The 13,016-nt window shown below is 36.9% G+C and overlaps 1 protein-coding gene across 8 annotated transcripts in view; it reads left to right on the forward strand.

Moving 5' to 3' along the window:
• LOC127447091 (diacylglycerol kinase beta-like) overlaps positions 1-13,016 on the forward strand; it is a 220,552-nt gene that overhangs the window by 70,363 nt on the left and 137,173 nt on the right. For 6 of the 8 annotated variants that reach the window (XM_051708618.1, XM_051708619.1, XM_051708616.1 and 3 more), the window contains 9 exons: positions 1,207-1,461; positions 1,982-2,134; positions 3,976-4,025; positions 6,126-6,200; positions 6,321-6,440; positions 6,529-6,646; positions 7,179-7,267; positions 9,921-10,037; positions 11,426-11,524. In XM_051708618.1, coding sequence (XP_051564578.1) covers positions 1,207-1,461; positions 1,982-2,134; positions 3,976-4,025; positions 6,126-6,200; positions 6,321-6,440; positions 6,529-6,646; positions 7,179-7,267; positions 9,921-10,037; positions 11,426-11,524 — 1,076 coding nt within the window. Of the gene's footprint in view, positions 1-98; positions 162-1,206; positions 1,462-1,981; positions 2,135-3,975; positions 4,026-6,125; positions 6,201-6,320; positions 6,441-6,528; positions 6,647-7,158; positions 7,268-9,920; positions 10,038-11,425; positions 11,525-13,016 lie in introns of those variants that run through there. The other 2 variants (XM_051708624.1, XM_051708623.1) reach the window with 2 other exon arrangements.

Genomic DNA, 13,016 nt, shown 5'->3' on the forward strand with positions numbered 1-13,016 from the left:
GTCCCTAGATGACTGCACTCATAATGCACACCATCTCTCATTGTTCTTAAATCTGCACTTGTTCCACTGTACTTTAATTTGATCCCCTGTGTCTGCAGAGCCCAATTCCATTGATGCAGGCATCTCTGTACAGACTGAAGTGGCCTGTGCTCCCATAACAGGTACCACAGCAAGTGTGGTGGTGTGATTTAATTGGACAAAGGCTTGCATCACAACTATGACTCCCTTCAGACATGTCACTTCGCCCAGTGTTGTTACGTGTTGTCTGGTGTTTCAGCTGTTTTGATTATTTGTGTTGATGTCAAACAAAGCAACCAGTGAAAGTTCTATCAGTATGTGAATACTTGCTAAGCACCATCAGCTTCCTCTTCGGTACCCTGTGCGACACTAAAACTTTCTGCCTTGTATCATTTTACAGTACCTGTTGTGGTTTCATCTGTAACAAACCAAGAAGTTACAAGCTGAATAGTTTTAAAAAATGAGCCAGAGCAAACTGACCAATAACAATAAGCATTATCAAGCCAGTAAATATCAAATTCAGTCTCATTCACTAATATTTGCATACAAGTGTTCTTACTTACACGTAGAAAATGTTTGTACACACATAATGTTTTTTTAACCCTAATGTTGATGAATCCAGTATATTCTAAATGAGAGTAGCAGTTAGTAATTAGTCTGATGATATGCCCAAATCATCTCCATATAAGGGCTTTCTGGACAACATGTCCTATACAGCCATTTATCACTCTCAGCAAATATATTCATATGCTATCTATTTATCTTCTAGTAAAACCAAGTGTGCCATTCTTAGAACCTGTTGAAACATAATAAACATCTTTTTTATTGGTATAGACTTCATTTAAATGCAGAACCTATCCCAGTTCAAATAAATGCACATTATTTCTGTTACTCTGAAAGAAAGGAAGACTTAGTTATTACATTTCTAAATAAATGTATATTATATTACTAACTAGTTTATTATTCATAAATAAATTATTATACATTTATTTATTTATTTGTTATTATTTATTTGTTATCAACTGTGATTTATTTTATCCTAAATATAGGAAAAAATGTAAGTGCACCAACACAATTAGTGAATGAGACTCGTCATCCTTTCCTTTTATATCACACTCTGTCACTGGCCCCATTGTGGACTATCACCATTCTCCTCTCTTTTTTCTTGTACCTCATTTTATCTTGTAGGTATGAATGGAAAGAGTATTCTGAGTGCTATGGGCCATCTTACACCAGAGCACTCTTCAGGGATTACTCCAGGCTCAGGGGCCACCCCGTCTCCCTGCTCCTCACGCTCCTCCTCACAACGCTCCGGCACAGGGGGCCACACACCCAGAAGCCCCCACCAGTCGCCCTGCACGCAGCCCAAGCCCCCAGCGGGCAGCAGCAGCAGCAATGCTTTGGCTCTCTCCAAGACCACCAACTCCCCACGTCTCTCTCCAGGTCAGAGTCATGTAAAGTTATCACCCTTGATCTTCACCACCCTTGCTTTTTTCCACATGTAATCCATGACTAGGGTCTTATAAGATGGATAGTTCACCCAAAAAAATCTGTCACCATTTAGCTACTCACCCACATGTTGTTGCAAACCTGTTTGAATTTCTTAGTTCTGTGGAACACAAAAAGGAGAATTTAGGCCATATATTAGTTCAGTCACCATTCATTTTCATTGCATCTTTTTTCTATGGTGACTAAGGCTGTCATTCTGCTTAAGATCTCCTTTTGTGTTCCACTGAAGAAAGTCATAAGGGTTTGGAACAACATGAGGGTGAAACAGTGATGAAAGAATTTTAATTTTGGGGTGAACTATGCCTTTAAATAATATTGCCAGATCGGAATTATATATTGTTAACTAATGCTGTCAAAACCTTTATTTTCTGTAGATCAGGATGCACACACAAACATTTTGCTGTAACATCTGATGTAATTTCTAATAGACATGTGATACTTGACATCTTTCTAGAACGAAGTCAATCTGAGAAGTGTTCATCTCTCCGGAGGAGTCCTTCTCCACAAAAGGGCTCTCCACTGCCCTCGCCCCAAGTGGTCTTCCTCAAAGACATTGTGTGCTACCTGTCCCTGCTAGAGAGAGGGACACCAGAGGACAAGCTTGAATGTAAGTTGGAGTGGAAATTGGCTCTTTATATTTATATATATATAAAAATGTCTCTTTTGTTGGTAGCTTTGTCTAATTTTGTTTGAAATACACATTTGTAGACATCAAATGCTTATTTGGTAATGCATTTTCAAATGTTATTGGTTACACATTTTGCCATGCATTGTAAGAGCAAAGATAAATTTATCTTTGGTAGGATAGAGTATCTCAGACATTTTGTGGTCATTTTGACTGATTTGGCTGGTTTGATCTCCCTCTCATGAAAAAATGGCTGAATATAGCGCAGCAGTCCATTTCCGGATGTAAAAATCCCATTAATTGTTTCTATAAGGGAATTGATTTTTAACTATGGTAGGGACCTACCATGAGTTGCAAAGTTGTGAATCGACAGTATTTGTCTTTCTAGACAATTTTCAAATACTTTTTTGCTTCAAACCAAAGTTTGTAATGTTGTTATTCATTTCGAAGCTGGTTGGTTAGTTAATGCCCCAGAACTCTTTTATGAAGTACTTCATGAAATCCTTATGGAAAAAAGTTTATGGAAAAAATACTTCCGAAACGATGTATGAAAAAGTGGGCGGGAACAGTTGCACTCTATTATTTTTACTTTCCCCAAGCATTTTAAAGTATTTTTAAGCAAATGATCATCCCAGTCAAACCAAATCAAAGAATGACAAATTTAAGTCAAGTCAAGTCAACCTTTATTTACAGAGGACATTTAAAAACAACAGAAGTTGACCCAAAGTGCTTTACAGATCAAACAAATAAATAAATAATGACAGAGTGATATAAAAACAGATTGATTTAAAGTTAAATATAAAACATAATAAAATAGGTAAAAACATTTAGATACAGCGTCATGTATTTATCCATTTCAAGCTATTCAATGATCTATTCAAAAGCTACAGAATAAAAATGTGTTTTTAAAGAAGTTTTGAAAATGGCTAGTGATGAAGCTGACCTCACATGGAAAGGGAGACTATTCCATAGATTAGGACCTATTACAGAAAAGGCACGGTCACCCTTAGAGCTATAGTGGCAATGAGGAACCCTCGTTAAAAGTTCATTAGAAGACCTGAGCTCTCTGTTGGGGGAGTATGGGAGGAGAAGGTCACTGATATATTGGGGATCGAGACAAGATAGTGCCTTGTAGACAAAAATCGGAATTTTAAAATCAACCCTGAATTTCACAGGAAGCCAGTGTAGAAATTGCCACATAATATATGTATACATAATAAATAACACAACCTCATCTTTACAGCTTTTATATATTTAATTTCTTTAGTCACATGCATATTTAAATCCAGTGTGGCAGATATGGATCTTTAAAATGAGTTAATTTGATTTTAGATGATAGCCTTTGTGTCGGCAGAAATTCTCGTGCCTACCAACCACACATCAATCAAGTAAAACCATCAAACTGTGGTTGTTACATCACACATATGGAAACTCAGACTTATAGTGATATTTGTATATTTCACTGTAGTTATATTAGAAACATGTTGTTTAAATGTTTGTGTTTATACATGTACACCCATATCTTTGTCTGGTCTTTATTTATTCACATCTCAGTCTTGACCTGCACATAGGTGTATAATAAGATCTGCTCAGTAGCCATAACTCAGCCACTGAGAATGACAGTAGAAGGCTTCCAGAATTGTGCTCCGCCTTACTCCTTAAGGGGTTATCTGCGCTCTTGTCCTTGTTTGCCATGGGGTTAGCTCTGACAAACCTAAGCCCTGGCTCCTGTCTGACTTCTTTAGCATGGAAAGTTATAACTGCCCAAAGTTAATCCTAACTAACAGCTTCAGCTCTTATCTCTCGCTTCTCTCTCCCAAAAGTCATGTTCCGGCTGTACGACACAGATGGCAACGGTGTGTTGGACAGTTCAGTAAGTCCTATCTCTCTATTATATTTATGTCAAATGCTGAATTGTCTTAAGTAATCATAAAAAAGAGATGTATTGCCAAGTATGCTTAACCCTTTAAGCTCTGAGGGTGTTTTTAAAGATTTCCTGTTTCAGTGGCATACACAAAATTAAAGGCTTATAACTTAAAAATTAAAAAATTAAAAGATAAACAAAACTAATAAAAAAACATGGAGAATCAAGTTTTTGTTATAATTTTTTCAAAAAAAAAATTATTACATAGATTATCATAAATTCAAATAAGACTCTCAGCCTAAGAAACTGCTGAAAAAGCACACAAAAAACTTTTTTAATTTTTTTTTTTTATTTGAAATTATATATGTCTCAGGGTGTAAATAAGGTAGCTCCGAAAAAAAACTTTTATTTTGTTCTCAATCATGTCACCTGTAACTGAGTACAATTTTGTGTTGATATTTCAAAGCAATCAAAAGTTGTAACATTAAAATAAAAATTTACCCTGCTGTCCAAAAATGTTTCCAAATGTCCAAAGGCCTTTCCAAACAAATAAAACATAACAATTGTACATAAGAACTAATTACACATGCAAATACAACAATGACTAAATGTATGCTCTCTCTCCAAAGCATGCAGGCATGAGTAATGAGATCTCATTCAGTTCCATTCTCTGTCATTTGAGTCATCATTGAGTCTGTGTCATGTACTTGGCGCATTCTCCTGGTGGCCATATGTAATTAGAGTGAACGATCCTCTCTGCCCATATTTGGATGACATCCACCTCTGGTTGCAGCGATCTGAATCCTAATACAATTGGTTTAGCATTCCATGACACTGGACAATGTACTGTATCATTTCAGATGAAGTCATCTGATCCAAGAAAGCTAAAATGTTTTTAGCCAGATAGCACATTATGTGTTGTGTGCTCATTGTGCTTTGTGTGGATTATCTAATGATCTTTGCGTAAGATTACATTGTGCGTGGGCTCTTTTTTATGGGAATCCCCTCTTCTAAGTAATTGTATATAATATTTTACCAGTTTGATGTTTTTACCAATTACAATAATATGTGCAGTGCAAAATTATTAATAATTTATCAAAACAGAACACAGGGTGGCATGTTGACTCAGTGGGTAGCACAACCCCTGGTTCAAGTCCCAGCTCACCAGGGCCTTTCTGTGTGGTTTTTGCATGTTCTCCCCATGTTTGCGTGGGTTTCCGCTGGGTGCTCCGGTTTCCCCACAGGTTAAATGAATTGAAAATTCTAAATTCCCTGTAGGTGTGAATGTGTATGTCTGTGTGTCTTAGCCCTGTGATAGACTGGCCACCTGTCCAGGGTGTTTCCCTGGCTTTGGCCAAGACAGCTGAAATAGGCTCCAGCACTACCTGTGACCCTACATAGGACAAGCGGCTGTAGAAGATGGATGGATGTATGGATGTATGGATGTATGGCAGACGGAACACTTCTGATTTGTCTGCAAATTTCAAAGCACTTCTTCAGTTTTGGTCATAATGCCTACATGCATTGTACAGTACAGCTTCTATGCTTTAAAATCATACCTATTTTGTGTTGGTCAATACTGTAGTTATTAATATTTTGATAATGATTATTTTTTCTTGGGGGGCCCATCCGAGCTTAAAGGGTTAAACACACAAAATGAAAGGTGGCAAAAGCTTCCAGTACACACAGAAATACGACAGAGAGAGACACAGAAAAATAAAACAAAATAAAATAGGTATAGAAAGGCACAAGATGTGCAAGAGGGATGTAATGTTCAGAAGAGGTAAGTGTATGTACTGTACAGGCAGTTTGAAGAAATATGAATTTGAATTTACACATAAATACCAGGAGTGTTCATCATGTAATCCCTAGTGGTTTATGTATATTGTTATCCACTTTTCATGGAAATTGTTTTATTCTTCTTAACACTATCTGACCTTGGTGACTCACTAACTAACAATATTACTGATCTCTTTGTTTGGAACTGAAACTTCGAGCTGGTATTTATGTGGAACTGTGAATATCTATCTGCATGAGAAGTCAACTGTGTTTTGAAAGTGTATGCTTTAATGTCTGTGTTGTCTTAAGTAATTATGATTGTTGCTTTAGGAACTCGACCGCATAATAAATCAGATGGTCCATGTAGCTGAGTACCTGGAATGGGACTCTACAGAACTTCGGCCGGTATGAACCACCTACTATTATTTAGTGTGTGTGTGTGTGTGTGTGTGTGTGTGTACACCAGGCCATCCGAACACTCCTTGTGAAATCTATTTCACATGTTTCTATTTCCGTGTCTTCTAGATTCTTAAGGAGATGATGGAGGAGATTGACTATGATCGAGATGGAACAGTCACACTAGAGGAGTGGATCAGAGGAGGAATGACCACCATTCCACTCTTAGTATTGCTGGGAATGGAGACGGTAAGAAAACGTAGTTGTGAGTGTAAAGAGGAAACGATAAGTGAAGGTGTAGTAATGTAATCCCACGTCCTCTTTCACATGCATTCAGAATGTGCAGGAAGATGGGCAGCATGTTTGGAGACTGAAGCACTTCAACAAGCCAGCATACTGTAATTACTGCCACACTATGTTGTTAGGGGTGCGAAAACAGGGCCTTTGCTGCTCACGTGAGTGTCTGCCCAGTTTTCTGTCTGTTGTGATGTGATCTTGAATGTTGAATCATTTGAATCTAAAACTAGCAAATGTGTATTTTTTTTTTTTTTTTGTCTGTCTGCCTAAATTATTAAGACCTAAACAAATGGTTTAGATTAATTTAAATATGCTGAACTATGATAAGTATAAAACGAGTTAAATTAATGCCAAACCAAATGTAGTTTTTTTTTCAACTGTATTGTTTGACTGTACTCTGTAAAACTTGTTAATTTTGTTTAATACATTTAAGTTCATACACTTCCTTTTAATTTATTACTTCACACTTATTCTGAGTTCATAATATGTACTCTTTTTAAAGATTCTGTAGAAATTTATCATACATTTGAAATGCATAAAAATAGACTACATTTGTTTTAGAGAGTATCTGTCTGTCTGTTTGTCTGTCATTGTATACCTATTTGTCATTGTCTTGAATTTTATATTGATATATTTCTCTTCACCCTCCAAAAACCCCCATCTCTGACAGTCCTGTCTTCTGTTTGGCAGTATGCAAGTACACAGTCCATGAGCGCTGTGTGTCCAAAGACATTGCTACTTGCATTAGCACCTACGCCAAATCCCGCAGACACACCAATGTGAGTACATAAACTCTTCAGTCTTGCAATTCACTACTTCTTTACTCCTAAATTGTTTAAATGCTTACATTTGAGTTTTTTCTCTTTAGAATAATTAACAGCACGTCTTATGCTATAACTACACAAAGAAGGCTCTTACCAGAACTTGTAGAGGTATTGTTTCTTTAAGAAATATCAAAGCATAGGAGGAACGTGTGTAAGGTTATCAGCATGATGTTCGTATTAATGAGTATTAGGTATTGACAGGAAATTCCTATTGCCACTTTGGGATAATGCTGTTCATAAAGTTTCTCCACCTCAAATTCAAACTTTAATTACTAGCGGGAAGGGAATGTTAACTGTAGATTAGTGGCTGTGGCCGAATTCTTCTTACATTGCTTCAGTGGCTACAGCCAATTGCTGTGTGCATGCGCAAGGAGAATATCTTCATTTCTGAAATAATAAAAAAAAAAATTCATGGGTCATGTCATGAGGAATCAAATTGTCCTTGATCTTTTGGCGTATAAGAGGTCATTGTACTATAAAGACATACTGTAAGTTTCAGAAATCAAAATGTCCTCCTCACTGCAAAAAGAGTATTTGTTGAATCCAAGCTGCCAAAACGACTCTTTCTCTACTTCTTCCACATTGTGATGTCACACTGTGGTAGACATTTGCATCTGACTGCCTCCACAACAACACATCAATGCCTACTTTACCTTATTACTACCATAGCCTGCCCAGTAGCGGTGAGCAATAAGATGGCAAGTAGAGAGCAGGTCAGTCAAGAGCAGAGAGCCAGTCAAAAGAGTGGCTGTTTTAAAAAAAAAAAAAAAAAACTTTACTAATATTATAAGTGAACCTCAAGAAACATAAAATTATGTAATTCTTACATTAAAACAAATTTATTAGATTATGGTCATGTTTAAAAGGTGTTCCTCCAATTTTGTAACTTTATTATTACATGTACATTATTCACATTTAAATCAATAAGCGTCCAAACTCAAAACAACATAGCCTTAACCTGCAGTTCCTCTGCCCGTGGATCAAAGCAACTGTAAATCACAGATTGATCCCTTAAATATCTCATAATTCTAACAAATACAGTGCTATGTAATTGTTAGAAGACAGTTCTGATTATTTTATCCACTGACCACAATCCAGATAGGTTTTCACCCAAGGCAACTTCCCAGACCCATAACTCTGGGTTTAACCTCAAAGTAATGTTCTGTGGACATGTCAGCAAGGTTATGAGAACATCCTGTGAGCAGCAGCTATTTCTGTACTAAAAATTAGAGTGGAAAGAATAAGATCATGCAACACTTCTGTAGCGCAGAGGAGGGCAGGGCCGGAATAACGCACGAGGCGGTCGGGGAGTCCGGTCACTCCTCGCCTCGCCGACGGCGGCCGTTCCCCGCGTCCAGGCGGTCGGGCTACTCCGTCTCCCGGCGGATGGCAGCGGCGCTCCCCTGGGTGACGGCAGTGTCGAGGACTCTACGACGGGCATCCCTGCTCCCTCCTGGGTTTCGGTACCAGTGTAAAGGGGTTAGAGGGAAAGGAGGAGGCGAGAACCAACTTGACAATATAAATAATAGATTAATATCAAACATAAACATAAACACATACAGGACAGCTGCCTGTAATTCTCTCACTCTCTGGAACTGCCGTCTACGTTTATCCCTCGCTCGCCTCATCAGGCTGATTGGGGTCCGGTCCCACCCTCCTCTGCGCTACAACTGCTTTAGTAGTTCTTGACACCGCTTTATTTATATCAATTACTCAGTTGAAGTTTTGTGGGCTTTGGGCTTAAGCTCCCGAAATCACCCTGCAGAATTCCTCAAGATCTTACTACAATAGAGATGGAAAGCTCAAAATGTTGTTAAATGGCTTGTGTGCCATACATGGCATTACATGCATTTTTATTATGATACCACAGACTTTGGTTGTCATTTGTATACTCAAATAAAGGATGTGGAGTGTTTGTAATTTTAAAGTAAATAGCAGCAATACTGTACATAACAGAGAACATAAAATGTATTAAGGTTAGGTCGTTTTTTTAAAACATGGGGCTGGTGTTATATTATAAAAATATATACAATATCAAACTTAAAGTAATTTGCTGTAAGTTAATGCATTAGTCTTTCCTTTATTCCACATCTATTATAATATAATTTAGTAATTTAATTAAATTTCTGCTGGTGTTAGATGCAATGCAATTTGTCAGTCCCTTGCAGCTCTGTCCTAAAGAATCATGGTACACTTCTCTGACAAACAAACATAACTTCTTTAAATCTATAAGATACACTAAATATGCATTTAGTTAATGCATTTTGCATCTTAGTGCAATCCAAGAATAATAAAGAAAGATTACTATCTTTCCATTTTATTTCAACGTAATATCCAAGTGTACCCAGGGTTTTACCGTGCATGGAAATTTATAATTTTAGACGTTTTTCGAGGCATTCATTTTAACTGTCTCATATGAGGTTTTGCTGTTTCTAATTTTGCGTCTAGATTTAGTGAATAACAGTAGAGCAAATAGCAGATAGCAATCGAATGCTTGTGCAAAAGCCATTTGACAGAGCAGGGATAATACTTTCAGTAATGTGTAAATGGACTGCTTGAATATTTCAGAACAGAAAATAATGACTCTCTTTATCCACTGTCTCTCTAGGCTATGCAGCATGTTTGGATGGAGGGCAACTCTCCAACAAAATGTGACAGATGTCACCGCAGTATCAAGTGCTATCAAGGTCTAACAGGCCTTCACTGTGTTTGGTGTCAAATCACTGTGAGTATCTACTGACATCATGTGGCCAGTTTAGAATTTAACAGTCTTATATCAGTTTATTAAATATTTCTTGCAGGCATACATGGGAATCTTTTTTGAGTTGGAAAAGATCCATCAATGACCAGTGTTGGATGTAATCTTATTAAAAATTAATTAATTACTGTAACCTTATTGCTTTTTAGTACCTAAAGTACTGTGATGCATTACATTTTAAATTCTTACTGACTTTAATTTAGATTAATTACTCTTAAAGGGTTAGTTCACCTAAAAATGAAAATTCTCTCATCATTTACTCGCCCTCATGCCATCCCAGATGTGAATGGCTTACCTTCTTCTGCTGAACACAAATTAAGCTCTGTAGGTTCATACAATGCAAGTGAATGATGACCAAAATTTTGAAAAACATATAAAGGCCACTTAAAAGTAATCCATTAGACTCCAGTGGTTAAATCTATATATTCAGAAGCAATGTGTAAGGTGTTGGTGAGAAACAGATCAATAAGAGCTGAGAAATTCTTCTAAAAATCTTCGTTTGCATTCAGCAGAAGAAAGAAAGGAGGGTGAGTAAATGATGAGAGAATTTTCATTTTGGGGAGAACTATTTCTTTTAATACACCAAAATAAAGTGAATAGTATTTAGTTGAATTATATGTTGTGAATGTGATTTATATGTCAGCAACCATCTGGCGACATGCTCTGTGTAGAATAAAACAGCTTTCTGTAGGCTACTGATATGACTGTAGAGTTCATCGGATGTGAGTGTACATGATTTAAAATTTTCCCCATAAGTACTATTCATTTCTTCATGTCATTTCTTCAAAACTTTTTTTAATGATCTTTAAGATTTCAAATACGATGCTACATTTCTTTTATCTACTTGAAGAGGCCTTAAGCAAAGACTACTGGAGAAAATGCATCTTTGGAATGTTTTTCTTTGTTTAGAAAACGTTTTTCTTTTTTAAGAATCTGCCAGATATTTTTCATGTGATGGTAATATTTATTCACACCACATGGTGGTGTTCCTCACTAAATTTTTACTCCATTTTGTCAATCGATGTGGCCAGTTCATTATAAAATAGCCACAGGTAATAAAGATAAATGTCAGCACTTAACACTCATTCAAAAAGTTTTCTCTCGACATAATGCCTTTTATTATCACATATACTCCTGCACACACTCAATATCTGAACCATCTCTATCAAGTAGCTTTGTGTTAAAGTTAAAACAGCATACAGTATACTGACAAGTTCAGCTCTAAACCTGCAACTAATTTAAATATCAAGTACAGATCCTCTTGTCCCCTTTACTCCTAACAAAAGATAGTTAGTCTGTTCCATTCCAGTCTGCTGATTTGTTTTCTTCACCACTCATATTTGTATCTTTTCCAGCTCCATAACAAGTGTGCGTCCCATGTGAAGTCTGAATGTGATGGTGGACCATTTAAAGATCACACTCTCCTGCCCTCATACATCTGCCCTGTTGTTCTGGTGAGATCACCCATTGCACATTTAAATGCCACTGGTTCTCAACTGGTTTTGCATCTAGACCCATATGTCATATTGGATATCAAGTGCCCTTACACATTACCAGAATTGTTTATCATAGAACAGTAAGCCAAATTTCCTTAATCATTCATTAATATGTATTATTATTGCCATGCACTGCATAGGCCCAATAATATACAAAATTATAGTTGTCAACCACAAAAGAAATGGGAAGTGACGTCTCCTTCCTTCTAAAGTAGGGATCGGCAACCTAAGGGGTAATCACTGGCATGACAGCAACGGCGAGAGAGGAGTATACTATTTTATTAATGTGAAATTCCGCACCTGCATTACAGTCTACATCTTGATGTAATCCTTCCTCATGATCACACAGAGTGTTTTCATGAGCTGAATGGGAGGCTAAACAAAAAGTTAAAATTTGACAAGACTGTAGTATAACCAACAGACTCGTGCAGCACGTGCAAGCCATTTGCACATCACGAGCCGGCAGCGCTTCACTTTCGGTTAATCACGTGAGTAAACACACCCACTTTGCTTTGGTCAGTCTTCACGGATGACAGCCTACATTCCGTGTTTCATTTGTTTCTTTTTGTTTTCAGAACAACATATGATGTAATAAGGAAAACACCACTATTAATCCTTGAGATTTCCAACCCAGCATACAGCTACACCCTCCTTAAACCATGGTCACAGTCAAAATTACATTAAACGATTAAAAGAGAAAACATAAACCCACATCGTGGGATTCAAAAAACACACATGACAAAATATAAATTATTCAAAATATAAATTAAAACTGGAAATAAAGTTTTAGGATTTTACAGGTGCGATTCACCTAAAAGGGCTAAATAGTCGGCTTGTAATGTGCAAATGGCTTGCACGTGCAGCGCGAGTCTCGTCACACTTTAATAGTGTTTAGTCTCCAATTCAGCTGATGAAAACACGCTGCGTGACCATGAGGAAGGATTACATTAAGATGTAGATCAGAATGCATGTACGAAAAACTTTATATAAAATAGCCTGCTCCTCTCTTGCTGTTGCTTGCATGCTAGTGATTTTGAAAAACGTATGACATAATATAAGAAATATTTAAGATTCCACACAATTTCGTGATCAGTAATCAAATATGCAGATTTGTGACATTGGCTGGGTTTTCTGATAACATTGCAACTTAAGCTTTAACTTTCATCTTAACGAATATCGCTCGTTATTTTACAATGGAGTAACACCTGTTTCCAAAACCAGCACGTAGATCGCTCGTTATAAAGTAGAACTTAAGTGCTTCATTACGGGAGCTGTCCAGTCCAAAGGTGCTGATCACTTTGGTAAATATGTGCAGAGTTTTCTTCTCAACATGAAAATAATGTGGAAATACTGACAAACATGGAAGTTGTATGTAACCTTGTCAAGGCGCCAAAATGTATTAACTATTACAGAATTTAAAGAAATAATTATGGCTTTAGTAAGACAGAGT

The sequence above is a fragment of the Myxocyprinus asiaticus genome, chromosome 10 (assembly GCF_019703515.2).
Source record: "Myxocyprinus asiaticus isolate MX2 ecotype Aquarium Trade chromosome 10, UBuf_Myxa_2, whole genome shotgun sequence".
Classification (NCBI taxonomy): domain Eukaryota; kingdom Metazoa; phylum Chordata; class Actinopteri; order Cypriniformes; family Catostomidae; genus Myxocyprinus; species Myxocyprinus asiaticus.